Genomic DNA, 27,885 nt, shown 5'->3' on the forward strand with positions numbered 1-27,885 from the left:
CACCATGGGTCAAGAATTGCCCACTAGGGTAAAAGGTTTCTTGCATTTCTAGCTTTACACTGCATCAGAATGAGAAGATTTTTACAAATATTTCAAATGTGAGGTGGGGACAGAGAAGCCAGGGGGCAGAAAGTGCAAGATACACGGTGCAAGTGAGATGAGGTTGAGTTGCTCTCAGGCCCTATGTGTGAGCAACTGGCTGACAGAGCAACAGCTGCAGTCAAAAGGCTGACCAAGAGGATACAAGGCAGGACACAGAGATGTCGCAAATATCAGCTAATAAAGAACAGGGAAGAAAACATTATTTAGAGGATGTCAGGCAAACTGAAACCACAATTACATTCTGCTACATTTCTGTTCGAATGGCTTCAACCACTCCTGTGCTTTGCTGTGCTTAGTAGCTTAGTCGTGTGCGATTCTTTACAACCCCATGGACTGTAGCCTGCCAGGCTCCTCTGTCCATGGGTGTTCTCCAGGCAAGAACACTCGAGTGGGTTGTCATGCCCTCTTGCAGTCAACCACACCTGCTACCCTAAAAAAACTATCCAGAAATCTGACAGTAGCAAGTTCTGGTGAGAATGTGAAGCAACTGGAACTCTCATACATTGCTGATGGAAGTGCAGAATGGTACAGCCACTTTGGAAAAAGCAGTTTGACAATTTCTTGTAAAGTTAAACTTACACTTAACTGTATGACTCACCAATCCTACTGAGTATGTATCCAGGCGAAATTAAAACTTATGTTTATACAAAACCTGCAGCAAGTGTTTATAAACAGCTTAATTGTAATTGCCCCAAACTGGAAGCAACCCAAATGTCCTACAACTAGTGGGTGGATAAACAATCTGTGGTGCATCTACACAACAGAATACTTCTCAACAACCAAGGGAATCAGCTTCTATACGTGTAACAACATGTGTTATGCTAAGTGAAAGAAGCCAAGTCCAAAGCTACATGTAGTTTTATATAAAACAGTGGAAAAGGCAAAACTTACAGGGTCAAGAGACAGTAAACAGGGCTGAAGCCACTACATATCTAGTGAAGGACTGACCAGCCTAGGAGAAGAGGCAGAGTAGAAGTCTTTTTCAGTTAAAGCTAAAGGTATTCTACTTCTATGAAAGTTGTTAAATTCTCTCAGATAGCAATGCAGATCTCTGTTTTCCTATCATTAATATTTAATTATCAACTAGTAAAAATGACACAAGTCTCATATCTCCTATTTTTTTTCATTTTTTAAAAATTTAAATTTATTTATTTTAATTGGAGGCTAATTACTTTACCATATTGTATTGGTTTTGCCATACATCAACTCATATCTCCTGTTTAGTTCTAATACTATTATGTCTACTAAATAGGCTACGGGCTGAGAATAGACATAAAAAAGGTGAAATAAGTCTTTACCCTAAAAGTGGTCCTGATACAGAAGAGGCAACTTTAAAATAAATGATTTCAATTTAGTGAGCTTATTTATAAAATAATTCAATTAATTCACTTGGATACATGCCCAATGGGACTGGTGAGTCATATGGTTATGGCCTAGAGGTGGAAGTGACACCAAGGATAATTATCTTACTGTGGCTGGATCCAGGAAGGCTTTATTAGAGGAGGAGATTCTTTAGCTAAAACTGGATAAGTGAATAACCATTTGCCACTAGGGAAGCAGGGTATTTCAGAAGTAAGAGAGACTATTCAAAGGCATGGGTATGTAAAACAGCATGTCATGTTTGAAGAACTGCATATATTTTGTTATAGGTGCAGGGAATGTGGTTTGGGTGCAGGAAGGATGAAGAAAGAATATTCTTTGACAGATAATGGAGGACCTGGTAAATCATGTGAAGACTTGGAATTCTATCTGGTAGATGAGAAGCTGAAAAAAAGATAGCCTAAATATTAAATTAGGGCTTCATGTATTTGCTTTTTGGGCTTAATTGGTGGTTCAGTGGTAAAGAATCTACCTGCAGGAGACACAGACGACATGGGTTCAATCCCTGGGTTGAGAAGATCCTCTGGAGGAGGAAATGGCAACCGACTGCAGTATTATTGCCTGGAGAATCCCATGGACAGAGGAGCCTGGTAGGCTATGGTCCATAGGGTTGCAAAGAGTCACACATGACTGAAGCAACTGAGTGAGCAATATTTGTTTTTAAGAATATGAGTATATTTTCAATGTTAAAATATTGGAATATATGCATACAAATCCAGACTTTGAACTTCTTTTGAAAAATTGGAATAATTTCCTTGCTGTCCAAGGGATTCTCAAGAGTCTTCTCCAACACCACAGTTCAAAAGTATCACAATCATGAACTGTGGTTTGGAGAAGACTCTTGAGAGTCCCTTGAACAGCAAGGAGATCAAACCAGTCAATCCTAAAGGAAATCAGTCCTGAATATTCATTGGAAGGACTCATGCTGAAGCTGAAGTTCCAATACTTTTGCCACCTGATGCAAAGAACTGACTCATTGGAAAAGACCCTGATGCTGGGGAAGATTGATGGCAAGAGGAGAAGGGGAAATAGAGGATGAGCTGGTTGGACGGCATCATCAACTCGATGGATATGAATTTGAGCAAGCTCCAGGAGTTGGTGATGGACGTGGAAGCCTGGTGTGCTGCAGTCCAGGGGGTCTGCAGGTATCCAACTGAGCAACTGAACTGAACTGAATTACTTAGGAATTCCTTTCTTTGTGGCAACAACTGTCTAACGTCAAAAGCCACTGCCTCCCTTATGTGACTTTAAGTGGAGCATGTGCCTGTCAATATGGGTCGCTTCCCAACTACCACTTGGGTGTTTTACACCCACCCCCCTTTTCTCACTTTTGCTACTTACCTGGCTCCAACAGATATTTGAACTTAAGTCTCTGCTGGAGACAATGGGGAACCTTTGAAAAGCTAGGTGAAAGAGGAGAGTGAAAATGTTGGCTTAAAACTCAACACTCAAAAAATTGAGATCATGGCATCTGGTCCCATCACTTCATGGCAAATAGATGAGGAAACAATGAAAACAGTGACAGACTTTCTTTTCTTGGGCTCCAGAATCACAGCAGATGGTGACTGCAGACTTCAAATTAAAAGACACTTGCTCCTTGGAAGAAAAGCTGTGACAAACCTAGATAGCATATTAAAAAGCAGAGACATTTCATTACTTTGCCAACAAAGGTCTATATAGTCAAAGTTACAGTTTTTCCAGTAGTCATGTATGGAAGTAAGAGTTGGACCATGAAGAAAGCTGAGCACTGAAAACTGATGCTTTTGAACTGTGGTTCTGGAGAAGACTCTTGAGAGTCCTTTGGACAGCAAGATCAACCCAGTCAATCCTAAAGGAAATCAGTCCTGAATATTCACTGCAAGGACTGATGGTGAAGCTGAAGCTCCAATGCTTTGGCCACCTGGTGAAAAGAGCCAACTCATTGGAAAAAACCCTGATGCTGGGAAAAATTGAAGGCAGGAGAAGGGGACAACAGAAGATGAGATGGCTGGATGGCATCACTGACTTAATAGACATGAGTTTGAACAAGTTCTGGGAGATAGCGAAGGACAGGAAGCCTGGCATGCTGCAGTCCAAGGGGTCGCAAAGAGTCGGACACAACTGTGCGAGTGAAAAACAACAACCACAAAAGTGGAGTAACATCAGATTTCTCATTATAAAGGATTATTCAGTAAAGATGTGGAAAATGGATTGATATGGGATAAATCTGAATGTGGGGAGCCCAGTTAGGACTAATTCTCAAAGTTGAGGAATGAGATGATCAAAGTTTAACTGAACTTTGTAGCTTTGGGACTAGAGGTGAGATAAGGGAGTCTAGATATATTAAGAAGGATTTAGTGACAGAGTGTGAAGGATATTGGAGAGAAAGGGGTCTAGAGTGGCTCTTGGGTTGGGCAACTGGGTATGTCTATGATGCCACCAACTTAGCTAAGTAGTAAGGTTCTGAGGGAAGGATAGTGATTCTGTCTTTAATGTATTGCTTGTAGAGGGCTATAGATTACCCAACAGGCAGTTGGCAAAATGGATCTGGAGCCATGAATTTGGGAGTTATGAGCCCATTCATGGTACTGGAGGCCCAGTGGGCTGAGTGAGAAGCAAAAAAACCAAAACAGAAACCCTGGGAACATCAGAGGTGGATCCGGCTAGCTGATGAAGATGTATAATCAGTATTATTAATTCTGACATGATACTAACTCTTAAACATGCTTTTATTCAATTACAAATTAGAGATTTTCTTATTAATTTCACAGAGCATGTCTCAATTTAAGTGCTAATGGCAATATTATTCAAGGATTAGAATCTCTGTCTATGTGATGCAGGGAAGGTACATGACGGGAATTACACATGAGAAACATGGAATGCCATAATTCACTGGACTCCTGTGAAAAGACAAAATAGCTTTAAATGTAAAAAATCCCCAAGACATTTGCACATAATGGTGTTTAGAATTGTTGGTCAGTTACATTAGCTCTGTAATGACAGATAGGATCTTTTTTTTTTCTAGCTGGGAGTAATTATCTGGAGGCAGGAAACTTGCAATAGAACACAGACATAAAAGACCAAATTCAAATTTCTAAATCTCCTAGCATAAGTGGCAATTGGATTCATACCATCATGCTTCATATCTTCTGCTTAATATGTTTTTATGAATTAGGACAGAGTTGTCTCCTTGGTTAAATAGTATAGAATTTTATATAGGGGGTCAGAGCTATTCCTTCAAGAAACATATACAGAGTAAGTAATTTGAAGACTGGGGAAATTGGAACTGCAAAGGAGTTGTCATTTAGAAGCAAAACTGGTTAAATATAACCAAATATAAGATAAATGAATTAAAAATAATGTACACTGTTTTAGTGTTTATCTGTTCAGACCATTCATTTCAGAGATTAATGGCACCCCACTCCAGTACTCTTGCCTGGAAAATCCCATGGACGGAGGAGCCTGGTAGGCTGCAGTCCATGGGGTCGCTAAGAGTCAGACACGACTAAGCAACTTCACTTTCACTTTTCACTTTCATGCATTGGAGAAGGAAATGGCAACCCACTCCAGTGTTCTTGCCTGGAGAATCCCAGGGACGGCGGAGCCTGGTGGGCTGCCATCTATGGGGTTGCACAGAGTCGGACACGACTGAAGCGACTTAGCAGGAGCGGCAGCTAGCTGTGCCTTGGATCTGAGAATAAGCAGGTTCTCATCTTGCCTGGAAAATCCCATGGATGGAGGAGCCTGGTAAGCTGCAGTACATGGGGTCGCGAAAAGTCAGACATGACTAAGCGACTTCACTTTCACTTTTCACTTTCATGCATTGGAGAAGGAAATGGCAACCCACTCCAGTGTTCTTGCCTGGAGAATCCCAGGGACGGCAGAGCCTGATGGGCTGCCATCTATGGGGTCGCACAGAGTCGGACATGACTGAAGTGACTTAGCAGCAGCACCAAGACTTTATGGAGAAGAACAAGGTTTCCCATCTTCACGAACACCTCATGCTGTAGTATCAGTACAGCAATCTGCCTCTTTCTTAGTATCTATTTGGAAAAAGTTCAAGATAATGGGATTTATTATCTTGTGACTGCTCAGAAAATTGATGTGTGTAACTTCCATTAGCATTTTTAGGGATAATCTTGGTGAGGCCCCTTTGCATTCATATAATATTCAAAAGCAGAGACATTACTTTGCCAACAAAGGTCCGTCTAGTCAAGGCTATGGTTTTTCCAGTAGTCATGTATGGATGTGAGAGTTGGACTGTGAAGAAAGCTGAGCACTGAAGAATTGGTGCTTTTGAACTGTGGTGTTGGAGAAGACTCTTGCGAGTCCCTTGGACTGCAAGGAGATCCAACCAGTCCATTCCAAAGGAGATCAGTCCTGGGTGTTCATTGGAAGGAATGATGCTAAAGCTGAAACTCCAGTACTTTGGCCACCTCATGCAAAGAGTTGACTCATTGAAAAAGACTCTGATGCTGGGAGGGATGGGGGACAGGAGGAGAAGGGGACGCCAGAGGATGAGATGGCTGGATGGCATCACCGACTCGATGGACATGAGTTTGAGTGAACTTCGGGAGTTGGTGATGGACAGGGAGGCCTGGCGTGCTGCGATTCATGGGGTTGCAAAGAGTTGGACACAACTGAGTGACTGAACTGAACTGAACTGAACAGAATGGTCCCCTTAATTTTTCATCTTGTCTTTTATCTTTCCCTCCTCTCTTTTCTACTATTGCTTCCACCAAGAAGATATTGCTTATTTTTTCTGATATGTTTTGACTGTTCTTTCTGAAGAAAGGCATTCAGGCAATACACATTTATCAACATGCACTATATCTAGTTTGAAATATTTATTGCTGAATAACATCCTAAGTGAATGGGGTTCTGCTGATGATAATGGAAGTCACTTTCTTTTATGATTTTTCCCAGTTAATCTTCTTGTGATCTCTGCTTGACTTCTATTCATGGCCCCTTTTTATAGGTAAGATGTAATAAGTTTGAGTGAAGAGATTAAAAGTACTGCCAAGTTCTTTGAATTATTTCTGTTGAATTATTCTGTTGTTGATTCTGTGCTATATCTAGACAGAACTGTGTCGATGGAAAGAAAAACACTCTCACTGAAGGCTTCCTATTTGGGTCCTATGAGTTATGAAATCCATAAACTGTAATCACTTTTATCACACTCCATAATAACTTTCCCTAATTTTTATTCTCAGTAGTGGTCTTCATTTCATAGCTCCAAAATCATCTTATTCTCATAAAAAAAGACTATTTCAGTGATTACTAATCCATAAGTATTTCTCTTGAGGCTCTGTTCATTAAAATAATAACTCTCAGGGAAAAATATCAGAGCTTGAGGTGTATGATTATGCTAGTATAAACTTGTGAATTTAAGAATAACTTACTAATACTTATTTACATTATATAATATATATCTCCCACTTTCTCCCTCTAGACAGCAAACCATCCTAATTACAGGAAGGGGTTCTAGGTAACTTTTTCTCTCTTCTGTAATCTATTTCACTTGCATTAATTAGCCAAATGCCTTGTTAGGCAAATGTACTACATATTTTATTTGTATTTTATTTTTAACCATAGACCAAGATAAGAAAACTCTGAATTGCAGAATCAGAAGTGTAGTCATTTCTTGGGTTGATGGCTTTATGGAAAATCCCTGATACTGAAGTTAAACTTAGGGCTCAGCATAAAGTTATCTCAACTTTCCTGCAAGATGTTGTTAGATCGCAGATATCTTTAATAATAACTTTTAGTGTTGCAGAAGATTTTATAGATTATAAAAATTGTGTAAACCTTGACCTCAGAATATAAGGAGCATATAATCTAATTGGGAAAAGTAGTATGTGCCTGTGAAATGGCTAATAAATAAAACCTTTTTCCCACCTTTTTAACAATTGAAATATAACTGACATATAACTTTGTATTAATTTTAGGCATATAGTATAATTTGAAATATTTATGTATTGTGGGAAATGATTACCTCAGTAAGTTTAGGTTAACATTCACCACCACACATAATTATTATATTTTTCTCTTATGATGAGAACTCTTAAGATTTACTGTCTCAGAAACTTTCAAACATACGAAACAGAATTGTTAACTGTTGCACAGTCCTGGGGGTATGACGCACAGTCACCATGCTGTGCATCGTACCCCTAGGACTTATAACTGCAAGTCTGCGCCTTGACATGCTTTACCCGTTTTGACTACCTCCCCAACCCCTCTGCCTTTGGCAACCACCAATCTGTTCTCTGTATCTAAAAGTTCATTTTTGGGGGTTTGTTTTTTGTTTTAGACTCCACATGTGAGATCATATAGTATTTGTCTTTGACTTATTTCCCTTGGCATAATACCCTTAAGATCTATACATGTTGTTGGAAGTTGTAGGATTTCTTCTTTTTACCACTGAATAATATTCCAGTGTATATGTGTACAACATTTTCTTTATCCATTCATCTGTCAGTGGACACTTGGGTTGTTTCCATGTCTCGGCTATTATAAATAATGCTGCAGTGAAGTTGCGAGTGCAGATATCTTTCAAGATACTGATTTCATTCCCATTGGATAAATATACAGAAGTGGAATTGCTGGATTGTATGATAGTTCTGTTTTGAATTTTTTGAGGATCCTCCATACTGTTTTCCACCATGGCTGCACCAATTTACAGTCCCACCAACAGTGCAAAAGGGTTTCCTTTTCTTCACATCCTCACCAACATTCATTATTTCTTATCTTTTTGATGAAAGCCATTCTTGTTCATTTACCCAAGAAATATTCATTGAGCATCTACTTTGGAGGAGGCACTGTTCCAGCAGTGGATTAGAAAGTAAATAAGGCCAAGTACCTGTTCTCATGGAGTTTAAAGTCTAGGGAGAAACACTGTTAAGAAAATAAATCAACTGACCAATAATAAAATGTTTTCCAGTTTTATTGAGAAATAATTGACATACCTCACTGTATAAGTTTAAGGTGTACAGCATGATGGTTTGATTTATATTTATTGGAAGTGATTACCACAGTATGTTTAGTTGATATCATCTCATATAGATATGAGAAAAACAAAATCCTCCTTTTGTTGAGAACTCTTAGGGTAATAAGATAATTTTTTATAGTGTAAGTGGAATGAAAATAAAGCAAGATGGTTAAAGAGTGGATGATATCTATTTTGAGACACATTCATAGATGCACACAAGAGCTGGTGTTGACAAATGGTAGAGAGGATGTTATGAAGGACAACCCTGAAGGACCTTGAAGGACAGATGAGCAGCAGTGAGGGTTTCCCAGGCAAAGAGCTGGGACAGAGATAAATATGGATGTGTAGCAGTGGGGCAGAGAGGAAGAGGCAGAGGAAGAGGAAGGCCTGGGCTGTTTGCTTTGGGGAGTAATAGGAAATAAGGTGATATACATGGGGTCAAGTCCACATATGCCTTAAAAGATTGAGTATTTCTTTGAACAAGGTAATGTCCAAATTGCCATAGAAACTGCTTGAAATGGTTGCAAATGCAAAGCCATTATTATTAGAATCATGTGAAGGGGAGCAAAAATATGTGAAAATTAATCCAAAATACAAATATCTACTGAATTGGTTGAATCAAAATGGCACTGACGTCAGAAAAGTCAGCTAGAAAACAATAGTAGCAATTGAGGAATATACTGAACATTTGTATAGCAGTTATGCTTTCTTATCTCATTTATTCACCCCTTCACACATATTTATTGAGCATCTATTAGGTGTCAGGTGGTGTGTGAGGCACTGGAAATACGATGAGCCAATCAGATGTGGTCCCTTTCTTCATGGAGATCACAGTCTAGTGGGGAAGCGGACCATGGTCATGTAATCAAAGCTGAATGTCTGATTTTAAACTATGGCAAGTATGTTGAAAAATAAGCGAGTTATGGGAGCATGCAACTAGGATGGGTGGGTAAAACTCCCCTGACAGACACTGAAGCTAAACTTTGGGGCTAAGTATTGAATAGGAAAAGATGTGGAGGATGCAAAGAGAAGGGGAGGATGCAAGTGAAAGAAATGGCATGTTCAGCATCCACATAGATGAGGAAAGGTGGCTTGTTTAGGGATCTGGATGATGACCAGGGCTCCTGGAGCAGAGAGGGTGAGTCAGTTATTGTAATGGGTTTAGCAGTTGGGGCTGCAGATATAGGCAGGGCCAAACTCTGGAGGCTTTGTAGTCCATAGTTGGGAGCTTAGACTTCACCCTAAGAGTGATGGAAATCTTTAAAAGTGTAGGAAGTGAGATGGGGATGTGGGCAGGAAATGAAACCAGCATGGATGCAGGATGTATTCTGATAGCTCTAGGATGGAAGGCCTGAAGATAGAATCGAATGTCAGTCCAAATGATGTCAGATGCAGTCTGCAGGACTTGGTAATGGATTATATGTGGAGTGTCAGGGACAGGCAGTGTCAGGATGATTCTTGAAAATCTGGCTTGTGCAAACTGATGATATTTGCATAGCAATCCTGTAAGGTATGTGCCATTTTTATCCCATTTTATATTATTCTGAAGTTAGAGGTGGTTAAACAATGTGCCCCAGGGAGTGCCATTAATAAGTCACAAGGGTAGGACTAAATCTCTGGTTTCTGATTTCAAAACCTGGGTTCTCTCATTATGCTTCTCGGTTGACCGCAGAAAGGATGAGGACTGTGGCTTAATAATGGCAGCACAATAGCTTTGGTCTTTATATCACATAGTCATAGAATCTCAGCATTGGAAGAGATTATAGAGAATTTACTGCTGTGTTTTTCAAGCTTATTTCACTGTGACCTACATGAGAAATGTATTTTACATCACAAATGAATATATATATATATACACACACAGAGAATGGAAATAAAAATTTCCTGAAACAGCATTACTGTAATGATATGAGATGCACTCTGATATTTTCTTCCATAAAAATATGCTAGTTCCCATCCATAAAATTTATTTCATTATCCACTAATGAGTTGTAACCCTTTGTCTGAAAAACTGATTTAGTGCTCTTCATTTTTTGAAGAGGATTTGAGGCCCAGAAATGGGAAATGGTTTCCCTAGATCTCATAGTCAGCAGGCAAGTGATTTCCTGACTGATAACCCCATTTTCTGAGTCTATTATGCAATTTGGCTTTGTCAGCTTTGTAAATATAGTACAATGATAGGTTTGTAAGTTTTGTCCCTTAGGAAAAAATATCTGTTGATAGTTTTTCACTTATTAGCATTTAGTTTGTTTCTTCCTCTGCAAGTCTTATTTTACACTAAGGTTAAGACCCTCTAGGACCTGTTTAAATGAAATTTTGCAAGATTTTATTTGAAAAGAAAAGGACACGAAACAGTCAGATAATAGTGCTTAATCATTGAGATTCTCAAAAAGACGAGTAAAAATTCACAGAAAATAGAAAGCAGTTATCAAAGAGAGGTGATCAAAAAATGCACTTATGAAGTCATCCAAGAAACCAAGGGACAATTGTGAAACCAAGAGGAAAAACCAAATCTTTCCACTAAGCAAAAATGCCAAGGAGAGAACAGGAAGTTTTAATAATGTATGCAAAAGCACAGGTACTGTATTTCATGAAAGTGAAAGTGAAGTTGCTTAGTCGTGTCTGACTCTGCCACCCCATGGACTGTAGCCCACCAGGCTCCTCGGTCCATTGGATTCTCCAGGCAAGAATACTGGAGTGGGTTGCCATTTCCTTCTCCATGTTCATGAGTGGAGTTTAAACATAAAAGGAACATATAAGATAAAAAAAAAAGCTTAGGTAATATTGAAAAATTGTGGGACATTTGGAAAGAATTTAGTGAAACTATCAGACTGTTGAAGATTCAATAAAATGAAAATTTGAGGTTTACTCAGCTGTAGAAGCTTATAGGAGCATTTAAGGAGAAGATAGAAAAAGATTTGCTTGACACTTTTTGCACATATCCTCTAACATTGCTAGAAATATAATTCATTATTGAAAATCCTGACAAGGTTTTCTGGATATTTTCCTTGTCTGACAAGCAGAAGTGGTGCTTGGGAATCCTAGAAACAGTTCCCATGGGGAAAGCAGGGATCGAGCATCACAGGGTGGAAGAGTCAGAAAACGATAACGTGTCTGGAGAGGGTACCTTTCTTTCCAAAGACCTATCCAGTGGGGGAGAAAGGGATATATTGTCCATCTAACTGCCAAGCATAGCCTCAGAGTCTTATCTGTGCATTTACCAATAAATATTTCTTAAACCTTTAAAGTGCTAGATACCATGCAAGACTCTGGAGAGAGCTCACGAATAAGACAAATCTGGTCCCTGCCCTTAAGAAGTTTGTAGCCAAGTCTGAGATATGGGCAAGTCCAAGTGGTTCAATGCTGATATGTGCTGTAATACAAGAGAGGGACAAGATGCTAGGGGAGTTGGGAAGAGACACCTGATCTGGACATGGTAAGTTAGGGAAGACTTCTTGGAGCAAATGATGTCTAAGTTTAGGCTTGAGTAGGATAAGGAAAAGTTAGCCAGATGAAGCATGAAGAAGAGAGAGCTTGCTTGTTTCAAGGATTACTTGACACTGTGATTAATATGTTTACAAAGCATAGGCCCAGCACACAGTAAGCCCTCATATATGGCAGTTTTTAGTATTTTATCATAAGTAATAGACACTGCTCAATAGTACTTTTCCCACATGTAAAACAATACGCATGATACAATGTTTCTGCAAATAATGGCTGATAGAATTCACAATTAATGTTTAATTGTCTATTATTATTTTACAGGCTCATAAAATGCTGATGTTTGTTCCTCATTGCAATTCATTTTGAATTGCATTCAGTTTTCATTCTGAAAACTACAGAGCATATTGTGGTCTCTCTGTATAAGGAAAATAGAAAATAGAATCAGAATATTAAGACTTAAAGAAACTATAGAAGTCACCTGATCCAGTCATTCCCTTTAACATGGGAGAAAACTAGGCTAGCCATTTGCTCAAAGTAGCAATGTTGTCAGTTAGTGGCAGCGAGAAGACAAAAAGGCTGGTATTCTGACCAGCACCTTCATCCTCATTTCCTTTATACTGCATTGCCAACTTCAGAGTTATTTTCAATGCTCTCAACTTTGATGTAAAATTGTGTTAATATTGTTACCTTGATATTAATTTCCAGTATTGCCTTTGAAATTTACATGGGCTTCATTTTGTGTTTTCTAGTACTTGATTCATTCTGAAAATATGCGTGTTAATTAATTTCCCTTGAACTATTTAACTTTTACATCAAGAGCAAAGGACATATGTAATACTACTAACCATTTTCATTTAATCCTTAATTTATTATTGGCAAAAGATTAATATATTTTAAACTTCATTTGTTCTCTGTTAGGTTAAGGTTTCATTCAAAGACTGTCCCTTTGGCAGGAATATTAAACAAAGAATTAACTAAAGAACTGGAAAAACTTCTGTAGTTAATAATCTAAATAATACTTTACTTATAATGTGCTCCTGACTACCACTGTGGTAATGTTCTTTCCTGGTTGTTATTGCTACACAGTTATGTTCGCATGCTCCATTTAAAGCTATATAATTACCAAACCTTTTAAAGTAAAAACCACTAAAATGTTTTTCTGGGGTATTCTTCCTTTTGCTCATGGTTTGCTCTTTGGTACTTCAGCTTATTGTGCTTATATTGATTCCTCTGCCCACCTGTCAGCTTTCTTGTTCTTGGACTTGAAAACACCATAATCGGTTGTCATTCTCTCCTCATGGAAAATCCTTTGGCTGCCTCTGTGGGGATCCACTGGGTACAGATTTTTTCAATGGCACCCTTTTCCCAGCAGAGTCTTCACTCTATTTGTTGTGTATTCCAAAAAGCCCCATTACCTTACCTCCTGGATACTAACCGTTGCAGAGCCTGTTTCTCATTGTCATGATCTCACAACTCCAGCTACTTAGGAGGATATAATGCTAGCTTCAACAACGTTCCCTTCTTCAATTTTCACCTTTTTTTTTTTTTTTTTTGTGGGGGAGAGGGGATATAGGTATAATTACAGATGATATTGTGAGTTATTGATTGCAGGTAAACTTCTAACAGTCCCTGTCCACTCTCATGATTCTAATATGAAGTAGAAGCTATTTTGTTTCAAAAGGCTGTTGCTGACTTGCTCCAGAGTTTTTGTTCCAGCAATTCATATATGTGCACATAGTTTAACATCTATAACGCATTGGCTTTTGATTGCTCAACTTGCATTTGTTTTATGATTTACAGTGTAGTCCCCATTTTAAAAACTACTGTAATCTTTTCTGGAGAACAGGAAAAACATTGTTTAGACTTGCAAATGACAAGAAGGGTAAACTGGGAGATTAACTGGGGTACCTGAATTTTATTGGTCTGGTTATTCTCTTGCTATACTTACCTTTGGAAACAGAAATCTTGTCCAGTTGTAGGTATTTGCTTATATTTGGCTTCATAAATCATACAACAGTACATATGCAAAGTCATTCAATGATAATTCCCATAAATTAGTCTTAAATCAAAAGTGAGTAAAATAGTTTCAAAACACAAACTTTTTTCTATTGAAATTTATAGGAATAGTCCAGGACTCAGAAAGGCTGAATGTGTACTAATTTTCTTTACATTAGTTCACTGCTTCTCAGGTCTCATTGTCTGAGAACCTTGAGACTACAGTGTTTTATTATACAAATCTCTTTGGACATACATTATATTTTGTGTTTTTTTAAATAAAAATTTTAATACAGAAAAATATACACATAAATCTAGAAGTCTGTCATTATTCAACTTCAGCAATTATCAACTTACTAGTCAAATTTTTTTCATCTATACCCTTATCTAGTCTCTCATGCCTATGCAAATACCCATATGTATCATTTCATCTATATTTTAGTATTTATCTCTAAAATTAAAAAGAATAAACCATTTATAAAGCCTTTATAAAAGCATAGCCATACTATGATCACACCTAAAAACTTGAACAGTATTTTCATAATAGCATCTACTTACTAATCAATATTGAAATATATCTGTGGTTTTTTTTTATATTAGGTGTATTCAAATCAGAAACTAAAATGGCTGCTTGTTTCCTCTTTGATGTTAAGATTACTCAGTGTTTTCAGCTATTGTCAGCCTGATCCATCCATTACTATAACATTTCCTATCAGCTCAAATCAATTTCAGTAGCAAATGATTATCATGAACGAGAACCCATTATTTCATTATGCATTGCAATAGGGTATATTCTAATGTTATCATTTCTTTTTTATTTATTTGGTTCCATTTAAAAATGTTATTTGGGTAATTTAAATAGGTATTACTTGAGCATCTATCATGTGCTAGCACTCTGCTAGATAGTATAAGGGGAAAACAAAATACCTATATATCATGGCCTCTGCTCGAAATGGAAATAGAAATATTGTGCTCAAAATAATTAGAGAACAGTTATGAGTGTGGGTTGGAGAATGTTTAATGGCAGCTATGGGACATGTGCTGGCCCAAGAAGCTTTTTATGAAATAGGGGGAAACTGAGGGCATTGCAGGCAGGGGAATAGTTTGGGTCACACCATAAGGCAAAGAACAAAGATGGTGGTATAAAGAAAGGAACGGGAAAAAACCTACCTAGAGACTCCACATTAACAAGGTTAAAGTGGGGGATTAGATGGAGGTGAGGACAAGCACATTAGATAACAAACAGAGAGGGTGAGGTTGAGAAAGGACAGCAATAGAGTTAGGAGTATAAGGTAGACACAGGAAGCAGGAAGAAGAGAAGAGAGCAGTATCAACTGGTGGAGAAGCAGGGGAGAACAGCGTTATAGCCAAGGAATGAAAGAGTTTTAAACATGAAGAGGTGGTTGACAGAGTTAAATACCACTGTAAGGTTAAAGAAAGGGGGACCAATTCAGGAGGGAGACCCCTGGCAATATTTGACAAGGGCACTTGATTTTGATATAGCATATTACAGACAGAGGGTAGATAAAGGAAAGAATGATTTGGAAGTAACAGGTTAGGACAGAGGGCATAGATGATCTCATTCTAGGAATAGGGTTCAAAAGAAGAAGGTAAATATGGCCAAGATTATCAGTAGTTGGGGAAACCTAAGTGTTTGAAGCCCAAAAGTCTGAATTTCCTTGATATTCCTTCTATTTTGATAAATAGAGCAAAATATATTTTTAGAAAGCAAACTTTGAATAATGAAAGTGCAAAAAGAGCTTAACTAGTTATTTTAGTTCACTATATTTTATGATATTTTATTTACTCAATTTTCATTTCATATATTACCACAGTGAATCATGCTTATATCAAATATATGACAATGATATATTAAACTGAGAATGCTAGTTTCTTCCTTTTCAAAAAAAAAAGATTTTCTGCATCTGTCTCCATCTCCTTCCTCTCTGCTTTGTTAGCTATATGTGTACATGGAACGTGTGTTTGCTTTTATTTTGTTAGTTTTATTGGTTTACTGCTCACAAAGATAAGACATGTTTATTATAAAATTTTTTTTTAATTCCATGAAATGCTTCTATTCAGAGATAAACAATATTATTATTTTGGTAAACCTCCTTCCAAATCTCTTTCTATGCATAGATAGATAGATGATATTTTATTTTAATGAGATCATACTGTGAATGTGGTTTTGCACCTGCTTTTTTACATCTAATAATAGGTTGTAGATATTTTCTGTGTTGATGAATATGGAACTATAGAAACTTTTTCAATGGAAATCATTACATGATGATGCCATAATTAATTTAAGCCATCTCTTGTTGCCAGACACTTAGACTCTCCATTTGTTCTGTTTAAGCAGCACTGCAATGAACATTCCTATTGGTAATTTGTGCACATGTCCTGTTGATTGTCTTCTTGGAATAACTTCTTCAAAGTGGGGTTATGGGTGAAAGACTATGTATATTTCATATTGTGATATATATTTACATGTTACCCAGTGTTCTCTAGAAGTGCTGTACCAATTATATTTCTACCAATAACACCTATTAGTACCCAGGAAGTTCTTTTAAATGTCTTAATTTTTTTCATCTTCATTCAGGCTCATTTTCTTCACTTATAAAAATCAGGATGAAACATATAAGTGATACTTAAAAGTTTTAGGATATTAAGACCATTTGAAAACTGTTGACTAGAAAATAGAAATATTGTTCCAGGAAAACACATCTGCAAAAACACAAAACTTTGACATAATATTTATGAGAATTCACAGACCTTTTGAAGTCAAATCACAGACTCTTTAGAATTTCATTCCATGAATCCAAGTGAACAATCTCTGAATGAGGTGATTTTTACAGTTGCTTTCTACACCTTACACATACATCACACGCTCATGTGCATGCAGAATTTTAATGTGTCCTTGGAAAATCTTTAACATCTGCTTGATACAAACCCTAGTCTCCTTGTGATCTGTGAAATCACTTGAGAGTATTTATTTATTGGATGAATTTCTATTTATTTCAGGTTCTTCAGTGGCGAGCCCGCCAGGAAGAGATAACAAGGCTGGAAATGGAAATCTCTGCCAGAAGAAGAGAAAAGGAAGAGGAGAAAGAGAAACTGTGGAAGAAGAAGGAATTGTTACAAAGAGAAGAAAAGAAAAAAGAGGTATTTATACTGTTGCTGCAAAGGTGTGAATGAATATTTAATTGCCTGATTGAGATTTGATTGACCTTGGTCTTTGGCATAGAATCCTCATAGGCAGTTCTTAGAAATATTCATAAGGTTCTAGGGGAGTCTTGCTTGAATGTATATGAGCTTCAGAGATTTATGTACATGGAGGAAAACCCACTTTATTGACTTCATAAGCACAAGTACTTGTGATTAGAAGAGATACTATAGATAAAGAAAAGACAGGGTTTGTGGTTGTTGTTAAAGCATGTTCTAAGTAGGGACATGGCAAAGCCAGAGGTACTGGAATAGCATTTTGGTTGACTACAGTACAGCATAAGACTGTGAAAAGATGTATTTATTAGAAAATACAGTATACTGGGGTCAGTACAGTTCATAGAATACCAAAAGTCCCTTTAAAGAATTTACTTCTTGTTTTATTATGTGTTAGATTGTTTGGTTTTTCATACTGATACAAATTCATCATCCTATTTTTGAATGAACATTGGTTTCCCAATCCTCAAAATATTGATTAAAACACTTATTTTTAAAAAGGTATTTTTTATTTTTATTATTTTTGGCTGTACCATGTAGCTTGTTGGATCTTAGTTCTCTGACCAGGGATCAAATCCATGTCCTATGGAGAGGAAGTGTGGAATCCTAACCACTGGACCTCCAGAGAATTCCCCAAAATACTTATTAATAGCTTTAAAATAATTATTGACAGCCTGTGGAAGATAAAACATATTTCACAGAGGATTTAAAAATATATATAGGGTATATATTTAGATATTTTATTTGCCCATATCACAAAAGTGATAGAATTTATAGTAAAGAATACTTTTCTTTAAGATTTTATGACTTCTGTGGAAATAATTCACAAAAAGCAATTTATGGTCAATTTATAACATAAAGAAAGGAATTTTCATTAATCTGTATTGACTTGATCTGGACAATGTGTGAAATGTTTCTTTTTGGAGTTGCGTAAAGTGCTAAGAATGACTAATTCATAGTCCTTGATGAATAAATTTTTGCTTCATGAACACAGTTGCTATACTTTAAGCTATACGGTCCATTGAAACCATATGAAACTCTTGTCTAGAAGTTTTTCCTTTAAAATTCAACCTGAAGAAAAAAATAACACCGTGGTTTTTTAGCTAAAAGTCAGATTTTCTACATTTTTATAGTTCAGTTATCATTATTCTTGCTTGGTTTGTGCTCTTATGTCAGCAAATTGTTGTAGAGTCAGTATATGTGAAAAACAACATGTATAGGAATTATATAATTTTTGACAAAATGAGCTGTGAAGAAGATGTAATTTACAGTTTGATTTCTAAGTGAGTACATTAAGTGGTTTCATCAAGTCCCCATCAAAAGAGATACTCATAAATATCAACTATGTTTCAGATAATGTAGGGCTTCCCTGGTGTTTCAGATGGTAAAAGAAATTGCCTGAATGCAGAAAACCTGGGTTCGATTCATGGGTTGAGAAGACGTCCTGGAGTAGGAAATGGCAACACACTCCACTATTCATCCCTGGAGAATTCCATGGACAGAGGAGCCTGGTGAGCTACAGTCCATGGGGTCGCAGAGAGTCAGACATGACTGAGCGACTAAAAACAAAAACAAACAAATGTGACCTATACACATTTCTGGATAAAACATCAATTCCAGCATTTGCTGTTATGAAACTATAGTATTGGAAAAGTATATCCTTAGAGATTTGTCATCTACCTTCATAAAACTTCCTTTCTATAAATTAGTATGACCATGAAAGGATGTATTTTTAAACATTAGCTTGCATGTAGTGTCATTTTAAGTGCCATACACAGACACGTCATGTGAAATGCCAGGCTGGACGAATCACAAGCTGGAATCAAGATTTCTGTGAGGAATATCAACACATATATGCAGATGATACCATTCTAATGGCAGAAAGCCAAGAGAAACTAAAGAGCCTCTTGATGAGGGTTAAAAATGACAGAAAAAAAAACTGGCTTAAAACTCAACATTCAAAAAATGAATATCATGGCATCTAGTCCCATCTTTTCATGGAAAATAGATGTGGAAAAAATTGGGAACAGTAACAGATTTTATTCTCCTGGACTCCAAAATCACTCTAGACAGTTACTGCAGCCATGAAATTAAAAAGACTCTTGCTCCTTGGAAGAAAAGCTATGACAAACCTAGATAGCATATTAAAAAGCAGAGACATCACTTTGCCAACAAGTCTATCTAGTCAAAGCTTTGGTTTTTCCAGTAGTCATGCATGGATGTGAGAGTTGGACCATAAAAGAAGGCTGAGCACTGAAGAATTGATGCTTTTGAACTGTGGTACTGGAGAAGACTCTTGAGTGTCCCTTGGACAGCAAGGAGATCAAACCAGTCAATCCTAAAGGAAATCAACCCTGAACACTCTTTAGAAGGATTGATGCTGAAGCTGAAGCTCTGATACTTTGGCCACCTGATGCGAAGAGCTGAATCATTAGAATAGATCCTGATGCTGGGAAAGATTAAAGGCAGGATAAGAAGGGGACGACAGAGGATGAGATGGGATGGACATGAGTTTGACCAAGCTCCAGGAGATGGTGATGGACAGGGAAGCCTGACATGCTGTGGTCCATTGGGTCTCAAAGAGTCAGACATGACTGACTGAACTGATCTGGACTGAACTTGGCCTAACACCAAAACAGCAGCAACCACAACAAAGAAAATAGTAATGGAATGAATAATCGAGCTCTAAGTCAAATTCATGGTCAACCTCTTGCAAATGTATGCGACCAAGGTATCTATTTTATTTTTTTTCTTTTAAAAATTACTTCTTAACATTTAGAAAAAAAATTAAAGTACAGAGCTTGATGAAATTAAAACAGTACTCATCACCTAACATTGAAACTGTTAAAATTTTTCATTGTTTCCTATTTAATTTTATAGATAAAGTTGAAGTCTTCTTTTGAGGACTTTACTCAGTACCATTTTTCTTCTTACCACCCCAAAGGAGTCTTGACCATGAATGTTATTGCTATATTTCAGACCATCTATTGCTTTTAATATATTTTAATTCTTTTACTTTTTTCATAAATATTTTCACACTGTATCATTCTGCAGCATGTGCTTTTTCATTTAACCATGAATTTTGAGATACAGCCATGTTAGTAGAGGCAGCTAGTTTACTCTTTTAATGGCTATATTACATTTCACTGTAGAACTAGGTTACCATTTATCCATTCTTTGAGCAGTTGACATGTAAGTTTCTTAAGTTTTGTTCTTGAAACTGTACTGCAGCAGCCACCTGTATATAATGACAGGGGCATGTATGCACAGCTTTCTCTAGGGTATACCTTGGGTGGGAATCACTGTGTTGCAGGATTTGCATGTTTTCAACTTTATAAGACTTCATAAAATATTTAAACTATTCTTTTTGATTTTTGCCAATCTAATAAATCCCTTTCATGGACCACAGCCTTGTCGTGGCAAAGAGGCTTACATAACTCAGTGAAGCTATAAAACACATCGGCAGGGCCATCTAAGATGGGTAACTGAAGAATTCTGACAAAATGTGGTCCATTGAAGGAGGAAATGGCAATCCACTCCAGTATTCTTGCCATGAGAGCCCCATGAACAGTATGAAAAAGGCAAAAAGATATGACACCAGAAGATAAGCCCTGCAGGTCAGAATCTGTCCAATATGCTACTGGGGAAGAACAGATGGCAACTACTAATAGCTCCAGAAAAATGAGGTGGCTGGGCCAAAGCAGAAACAATGCTTAGTTGTGGATGTGTCTGGTGAAAGTAAAGTTCGATGGCATATAGAACAATATTGCATAGGAAGCGGGAATGCTAAATCCATGAAGCAAGATAAATTGGACATGATCAAGCAGGAGTTGGCAAGTTTGAACATTGACATCTGAGGAATCAGTGAACAAAAGTGGACTGGAACAGGTAAATTTAATTGAGATGACCATTATATCTACTAATGTGGGCAAGAATCCCTTAAAAGAAAAGGAGTGGCCCTCATAGTCAACAAAAGAGTCTGAAATGCACTACTTGGATGCAACTGCAAAAATAACAGAATGATCTCAATTAGTTTCCAAGGCAAACTGTTCAACATCACAGTAATCCAAGTCTATGTCCCGACCACTGATGCTGAAGATACTGATGCTGACTGGTTTTGTGAAGACCTACAAGACCTACAACTAACACCAAAAAAAAAAAAAAAAAAAGATGTCTCTTTGATCATAGGGTATTGGAATGCAGAAGCAGGAAATCAAGAGATACCTATTTGGAGTAACAGGCAAGTTTGACCTTGGACTACAAAATAAAGCAGAGCTTAGGCTAACAGAGTTTGTCAAGAGAACACAAGGGTCTTAGCAAACACGCTTTTCCAACAACCTAAGAGATGACTCTACAAATGAACATCCTCAGATAGTCAAAACCGAAGTCAGACTATGTTCTTTGCAGCTAAAGATGGAGAAACTCTATACAGTCAGTAAAAATAAGACCTGAAGCAGACTGTCACTCAGATCATAAGTTCCTTATTACAAAATTCAGGCTTAAATGGAAGAAATTAGGGAAAAACATTAGGCCATTCAGATATGATCTATATCAAATCCCTTATGATTATACAGTGGAGGTGATGAATAGATTCAAGGAATTAGATTTGGTAGACAGAATGTCTGAAAAACTATGGAAGAAAGTTAGAACATTGTACAGGCGGTGGTGACAAAAACCATCCCAAGAAAAAAGAAATGCAAGAAGGCAAAGTGATTGTCTGAGGAGGCTTTACAGATAGCTGAGGAAAGAAGAGAGCAAAAGACGAGGGAGAAAAGGAAAGATTATTCCCGACTGAATGCAGAGTTCCAGAATAGCAAGGAGAGATTAGAAGGCCTTCTTAAATGAACAATGCAAAGAACTTGAGGAAAACAATAGATTGGGGAGGACTAGAGATCTCTTCAAGAAAATTGGAGATATCAAGGGAACGTTTCATGCAAGGATAGGAACAATAAAGAACAGAAACTGTAAGGACCTAACAGAAGCAGAAGAGATTAAGAGGAGGTGGCAAGAGTACACAGAAGAGCTATACAAAAAAGATCTTAATGACTTGGATAACCACAATGGTGTGGTCACTCAACTAGAGCTGGACATCCTAGAGTGAGGTCAAGTGGATCTTAGGAAGCAGTACTACAAAGAGAGCTAGTAGAGGTGATAGAATTCCAGCTGAGCTATTTAAAATTCTAAGAGACGATGCTGTTAAAGTGCTGCACTCAACATGTCAACAAATTTGGAAAACTCAGCAGTGGCCACAGAAGACTGGAAAAAGTCAGTTTTCATTTCAATCTGAAAGAAGTTCAATGCCAAAGAATGTTCAAACTACCATACAATTGTGCTCATTTCACATGCTAGTAAGGTTATGCTTAAAATCTTTCAAGCTAGGCTTTAGCAGTACATGAATTGAGAACTTCCAGTACAAGCTACAGAGAAGGCAATGGCACCCCACTCCAGTACTTTTGCCTAGAAAATCCCATGGACAGAGGAGCCTGGTAGGCTGCAGTCCATGGGCTCGCTAGAGTTGGACACGACAGAGCGACTTCACTTTATTTTTTCACTTTCATGCATTGGAGAAGGAAATGGCAACCCACTCCAGTGTTCTTGCCTGGAGAATCCCAGGGATGGGGAAGCCTGGTGGGCTGCTGTCTATGGGATCGCACAGAGTCGCACACGACTGAAGTGACTTAGCAGCAGCAGCAGCAGTACAAGCTATGTTTAGAAAAGGCAGAGGAACCAGAAATCAAATTGCCAACATTTGTAAATCATGGAAAAAGCAAGGGAGCTCCAGAAAATCACATCTACTCCTGCTTCATTGACTGTGCCAAAGCCTTTGACTGTGTGGAGCACAACAAACTGTGGACAGTTTTTAAAGAGATGGAAATACCAGACCACCTTACCTATCTCCTGAGAAACCTGTATGTGGGTTAAGAAGAAACAGAACTGGACATGAAAGAGCTGACTGGTTCAAAACTGGGAAATGAGTACATCAAGGGGTATTCCTACTGTGAAGGACAGGGAAGCCTGGCGTGCTGCAGTCTATGGGGTTGCAAAGAGTCGCACTGAACAACAGCAGAAGAATCTGACAAAAGGGAACAGTATGTCAGTGTTTTAAATTGGATTCCCCTGGTCACCTGTGAGATGGCAAATCTCATGTTTTTATTGAGCTGTTTTCTTCCTCTGTGAATTGCTTATTCATGCTTCTTGTCCATTTGTCTATTTTTCCTTTATTTAATCTGTTGGTGATCTTTATAAATTCTTGGTACTATTTCTTTCTATCAGTTACATGAGTTGCAAATATTTTCTTTCGTTGGTCATTGGCCTATAAATTTGCCTCAGTGTCTTTAGTTTCATGGAAAGTTAAAATGATCAAATAATCCAAGTTCTTAAACTTTTCCTTTGAGAATCATGCTTTCGTGTATAAACTATGACCTGGTAGTCAGAACATCTCTGTGGAGAGCTTTGATGTTTGCCTCTGCTAAGGGCAGGGCCCTGTGTATTTTACTGGCCCCACACCAGTTTGTGTACAGCATTAACTTTGAGACTTGGGACCCATGGTGTGAGCTGGGAGTGGGTATTGATTTGGCACTCATGTACAGCACCCTGGGCTCTGCACTTGACCCTATTCCTCCTCTGGTCCCAAGCAGGAAATCAGCTCCCTGTCACTCTCCTGGGCAGAGTTTATGGCGTAGCTAGTTTGCACTGTATGTATGGACAAGTCCTACATGACTTCTTGGCTCTTCATAGGTAGCTGGTTCCTAACCCATGTGCACAGGTCCCACACCTATTATTAAAAACTGAGCCATTAGCTTCTCAGATGTATCTCAGGTCCAGCTCTCCCCAGGAGTCACTTGGCTTTGGATCCTTCTTACTGCTCTGACTTTGAGTTCCATCTTTATTTTCAGCACTGAGGTACTGACTGTGTGTGTGTGTGTGTGGTTGTGGTATAGTTTGTTCAAAATTTCTGTGTTTAAAGTGGTAAAGGAGATTTCTGTGTCAACTCAGACATACTGACCAAGCTTCTGACTATCTTTATATATTCTAACCACAAATATACATTTTCTTTAACTGTCTTTTTTTATGTTGGAGACAAATTTTAGCTCTTCAGTGTTTAATAGAATAGTCAAAGTTGCTCAGTAGTGTCCAACTCTTTGCGACCCCATGAACTATACAGTTCATGTAATTCTCCAGGCTAGAATACTGAAGTGGGTAGCCTTTCCCTTCTCCTGGAAGCTTGGCAGAAAACTCCCCATAGGCAACTTCCCCTTGACTTGAGACTGGCTGCTTTGTTACCTGGTGTTCTTTGTCTTCTCATCTACTGTTTCAATTCCTGACATATCTTCTCAAAAGAGAGCAGCAACAGAAGTAGAGATACTAGTTCTGTTCAGTTCAGTCACTCAGTCATGTCCAACTCTTTACAGCCCCATGGACTGCAGCATGCCACGCTTCCCTGTCCATCACCAACTCCTGGAACTTGCTCAAACTCATGTCCATCTAGTCGGTGATGCCATCCAACCATCTCATCCTTTCTTGTCCCCTTCTCCTCCTGCCTTCAGTCTTTCCCAGCATCAGTGTCTTTTCCAATGAGTCAGTTCTTTGCAGTAGATGGCCAAAGTATTGGAGCTTCAGCTTCAGCATCAGTCGTTCCAATGACTATTCAGGATTGATTTCCTTTAGGATGGACTGGTTGGATCTCCTTGCTGTCCAAGGGACTCTCAAGAGTCTTCTCTGACACCACAGTTCAAAAGCATCAGTTCTTCAGTGCTCAGCTCACATCCATACATGACTACTGGAAAAACCATAGCTTTGACTAGCTGGACCTTTGTCGGCAAAGTAATGTCTTTGCTTTTTAATATGCTGTCTCGGTTGGTCACAGCTTTTCTTCCAAGTTGCAAGCATCTTTTAATTTCATGGCTGCAGTCAGCATCTGCAGTGATTTTGGAGCCCCATAAAATAAAGTCTGTCACTGTTTCTATTGTTTCTCCATCTATTTGTCATGAAGAGATGGGACCAGATGCCATGATCTTCATTTTTTGAATGTTGAGTTTTAAGCCAGCTTTTTCATTCTCTTTCACTTTCATCAAGAGGTTCTTTAGTTCCTCTTTGTTTTCTGCTATAAGGGTGGTGTCATCTGTATATCTGAGGTTACTGATATTTCTCCCAGAAATCTTGATTCTAGCTTGTGCTTCATCTAGCCTGGCATTTCGCATGATGTACTCTGCATACAAGTTAAATAAGTAGTGTGACAATATACAGCCTTGATGTCCTCCTTTCCTAATTTGGAACCAGTCTGTTGTTCTCTGTTCAGTTCCAACTGTTGCTTTTTAACCTGCATACAGATTTCTCAGGAAGCAGGTCAGGTGGTCTGGTATTCCCATCTCTTTAAGAATTTTCCAGTTTGTTGTGATCCACACAGGCAAAGGCTTTAATGTAGTCTGTAAAGTAGAAGTAGATGTTTTTCTGAAGTTCTCTTGCTTTTTCTATGATCCAGCAGATGGTTGGCAATTTGATCTCTGGTTCCTCTGCCTTTTCTAAATCCAGCTTGAACATCTGGAATTTCTCAGTTCACATACTGTTGAAGCCTAGCTTGAAGAATTTTGACCACTACTTTGCTAGCATATGAGATGAGTGCAATTGTGCAGTAGTTTGAACATTCTTTGTCATTGCCTTTCTTGGGATTGAAATGAAAAAAGAGATACAATGCCATGTGTAAAACATTATCTTAGAATTCCTGAACAAGCAATCACCATTATCCTAATTCTTCTTCCCAGTATTTGTCTGTTAGGAAATAATACTGTATTTTTGCTAGAATAACATAATTTGTATCCAGTATTAAAGTTTATCCTGGTAGGTGCCCAGCTTCTTGCAAATGTACATTTACTATTAGTAGATCACTTTTTTCCTTCTGTGCTTTAAAAATATAGTTTAACATTATATTCATGGTTCTCATAGTTATATCTCAAGACCCAAGGACAATTTTGATGCAGAAGCTGTTAGGTGATAAAGATAATATTTCAGAAGCATGTCTCCACTGTTGAAATTATCATGGCTAAATCAAGAGATGATGCCTTTCAATAAACCAGCCCTAGGAGCTATTGTAAAACTCAAGTTTATCATGTTAGATAAACCTCAAAATGCTTGACCTGTAGTATTGGTCCCAGAACCACCCCTTTCACTGCATGTGACTGTTTGGATGGCTTGAATAACAAAAAAAAAAATTGCTCTGTATCATAGCATCTTTGGAGATCTTATTGCTGCATAATGCCTGGCATGCTATGGGATCCAAGGCAAGGATAGTTTTAGCCTTGTGCCCAAAATGGAGATTTTTAAGCAAGGCTCACATAAAAAGGAAACACATTCTTTCTTTGATTTATTGTGTCACAGTTCTCTCCCTATTTTCACCAACTCTGAATCCAGCTTTGAAACCATTCATTTTGCACAACTGAGTGGTGGGGGACATAGAAAAATCAGAATGACTCTACTGGCCATGTGACCTTTAGCCTTATCTCAGAGGTATTTCTGGGGAACTTCAAGGGACATCACACCAGTAAATACCAGTAGACCCAGTCTTCAGTAGAACCTCAGCACTTGGGTGCTTCCCCTTGTCCTCAGGTGACCTGGAAAATACTCAGAATTATATTCATCTGAGAGATAACTGAGAAGAGAGGAAAAAGTCTAAAACAAGAGATGGTAGGCTGTCTTAATCAGAATGGATGCTAGAGATCTGGAACAGTGCTGCTTCTCAGAAGATTTAAGAACCACAGGCTTAGGAGGGAATCCAGAGCACATTCAGATCAAAACCAGTCTCTCTATGTGAGAATTTATGGTTTCTCATGAGAATATGTGCTCAGTTGCTTCTGTCATGTCTGACTCTTTGCGACCCTATCAACTGTAGCTTGCCAGGCTCCTCTGTCCATGGGATTCTCCAGGCAAGAATACTGGAGTGGTTTGCCATGCCCTCCTCCAGGGGATCTTCCCAACCCAGGCATAAAACCCATGTCTCTAATGTCTCCTGCATTTTCAGGTGGGTTCTTTACCACCAGCACCACATAGAAAGTCCTCCTTATGAGAGTAATTCATCATAAAATTATGAAATTTCTTCTGAAATGTTTCTTAATCTAATAATATACTGGTCAAAAGAACCAAGAGTAGAAAAACAGGTGAAAAACATAGAAGAATAATAAAAAAGAATTCCTAGATTTTGAGCTCTGCTTCTTTAGGATTGTGGGGCTTAAAAGAGTTATTGAATAGCCCCGTGATAGGCAGGCTTCTAAGATGGACCCTGAGATTTCCTGCTCTTCTGTGATACATACCCTATATCATACACCAGATATCTCTAAATATCTAATTGGGTTATATTATATGGCATAAACAGCCTTGAGAAAGGGAGATAACTTGGGCAGGCTTGAAGTAGTCACATGAACCCTTTAAAAGCCAAGAGTTTTCTTTGGCTGGTCTAGCCCTATAACTATAATGGACCGAATATTGCCAGAAAAAAAAAAAAAGAGCTTGGAAGCAAATTTTTCTTTAAAGCTTCCAGATGAGGGCTCAGTTTTGTCAACATTTTGATTTTAGCATTGTGATGTCATGACCAAAGGCCCAGCCATGCCTTGCTGAACCTCTGACTTATAGTACTCTGAGCTAATAAGTGAGTATTGTTTCAAGTAGTGAAATTTGTGGTAGCTTGTTGCACAGCAGTTTGAAAAATTAATATGGATTTTAGTATCTGGAAGTGAAATGCTACTGTAACAGATACATCAAAATATAGAAATCTTTTTGGAATTGGG

General features: G+C 38.0%; 1 protein-coding gene across 1 annotated transcript in view; it reads left to right on the forward strand.

Annotated features, from left to right (window-relative positions):
• Window positions 1–27,885, forward strand: part of CCDC148 (coiled-coil domain containing 148) — a 317,318-nt gene that overhangs the window by 183,429 nt on the left and 106,004 nt on the right. The window contains exon 12 of the mRNA XM_055572507.1: window positions 16,910–17,050. Within this exon, the coding sequence (XP_055428482.1) occupies window positions 16,910–17,050 (141 nt within the window). The remainder of the gene's footprint in view (window positions 1–16,909; window positions 17,051–27,885) is intronic.

The sequence above is a fragment of the Bubalus kerabau genome, chromosome 3 (assembly GCF_029407905.1).
Source record: "Bubalus kerabau isolate K-KA32 ecotype Philippines breed swamp buffalo chromosome 3, PCC_UOA_SB_1v2, whole genome shotgun sequence".
In the NCBI taxonomy this organism is placed as follows: domain Eukaryota; kingdom Metazoa; phylum Chordata; class Mammalia; order Artiodactyla; family Bovidae; genus Bubalus; species Bubalus kerabau.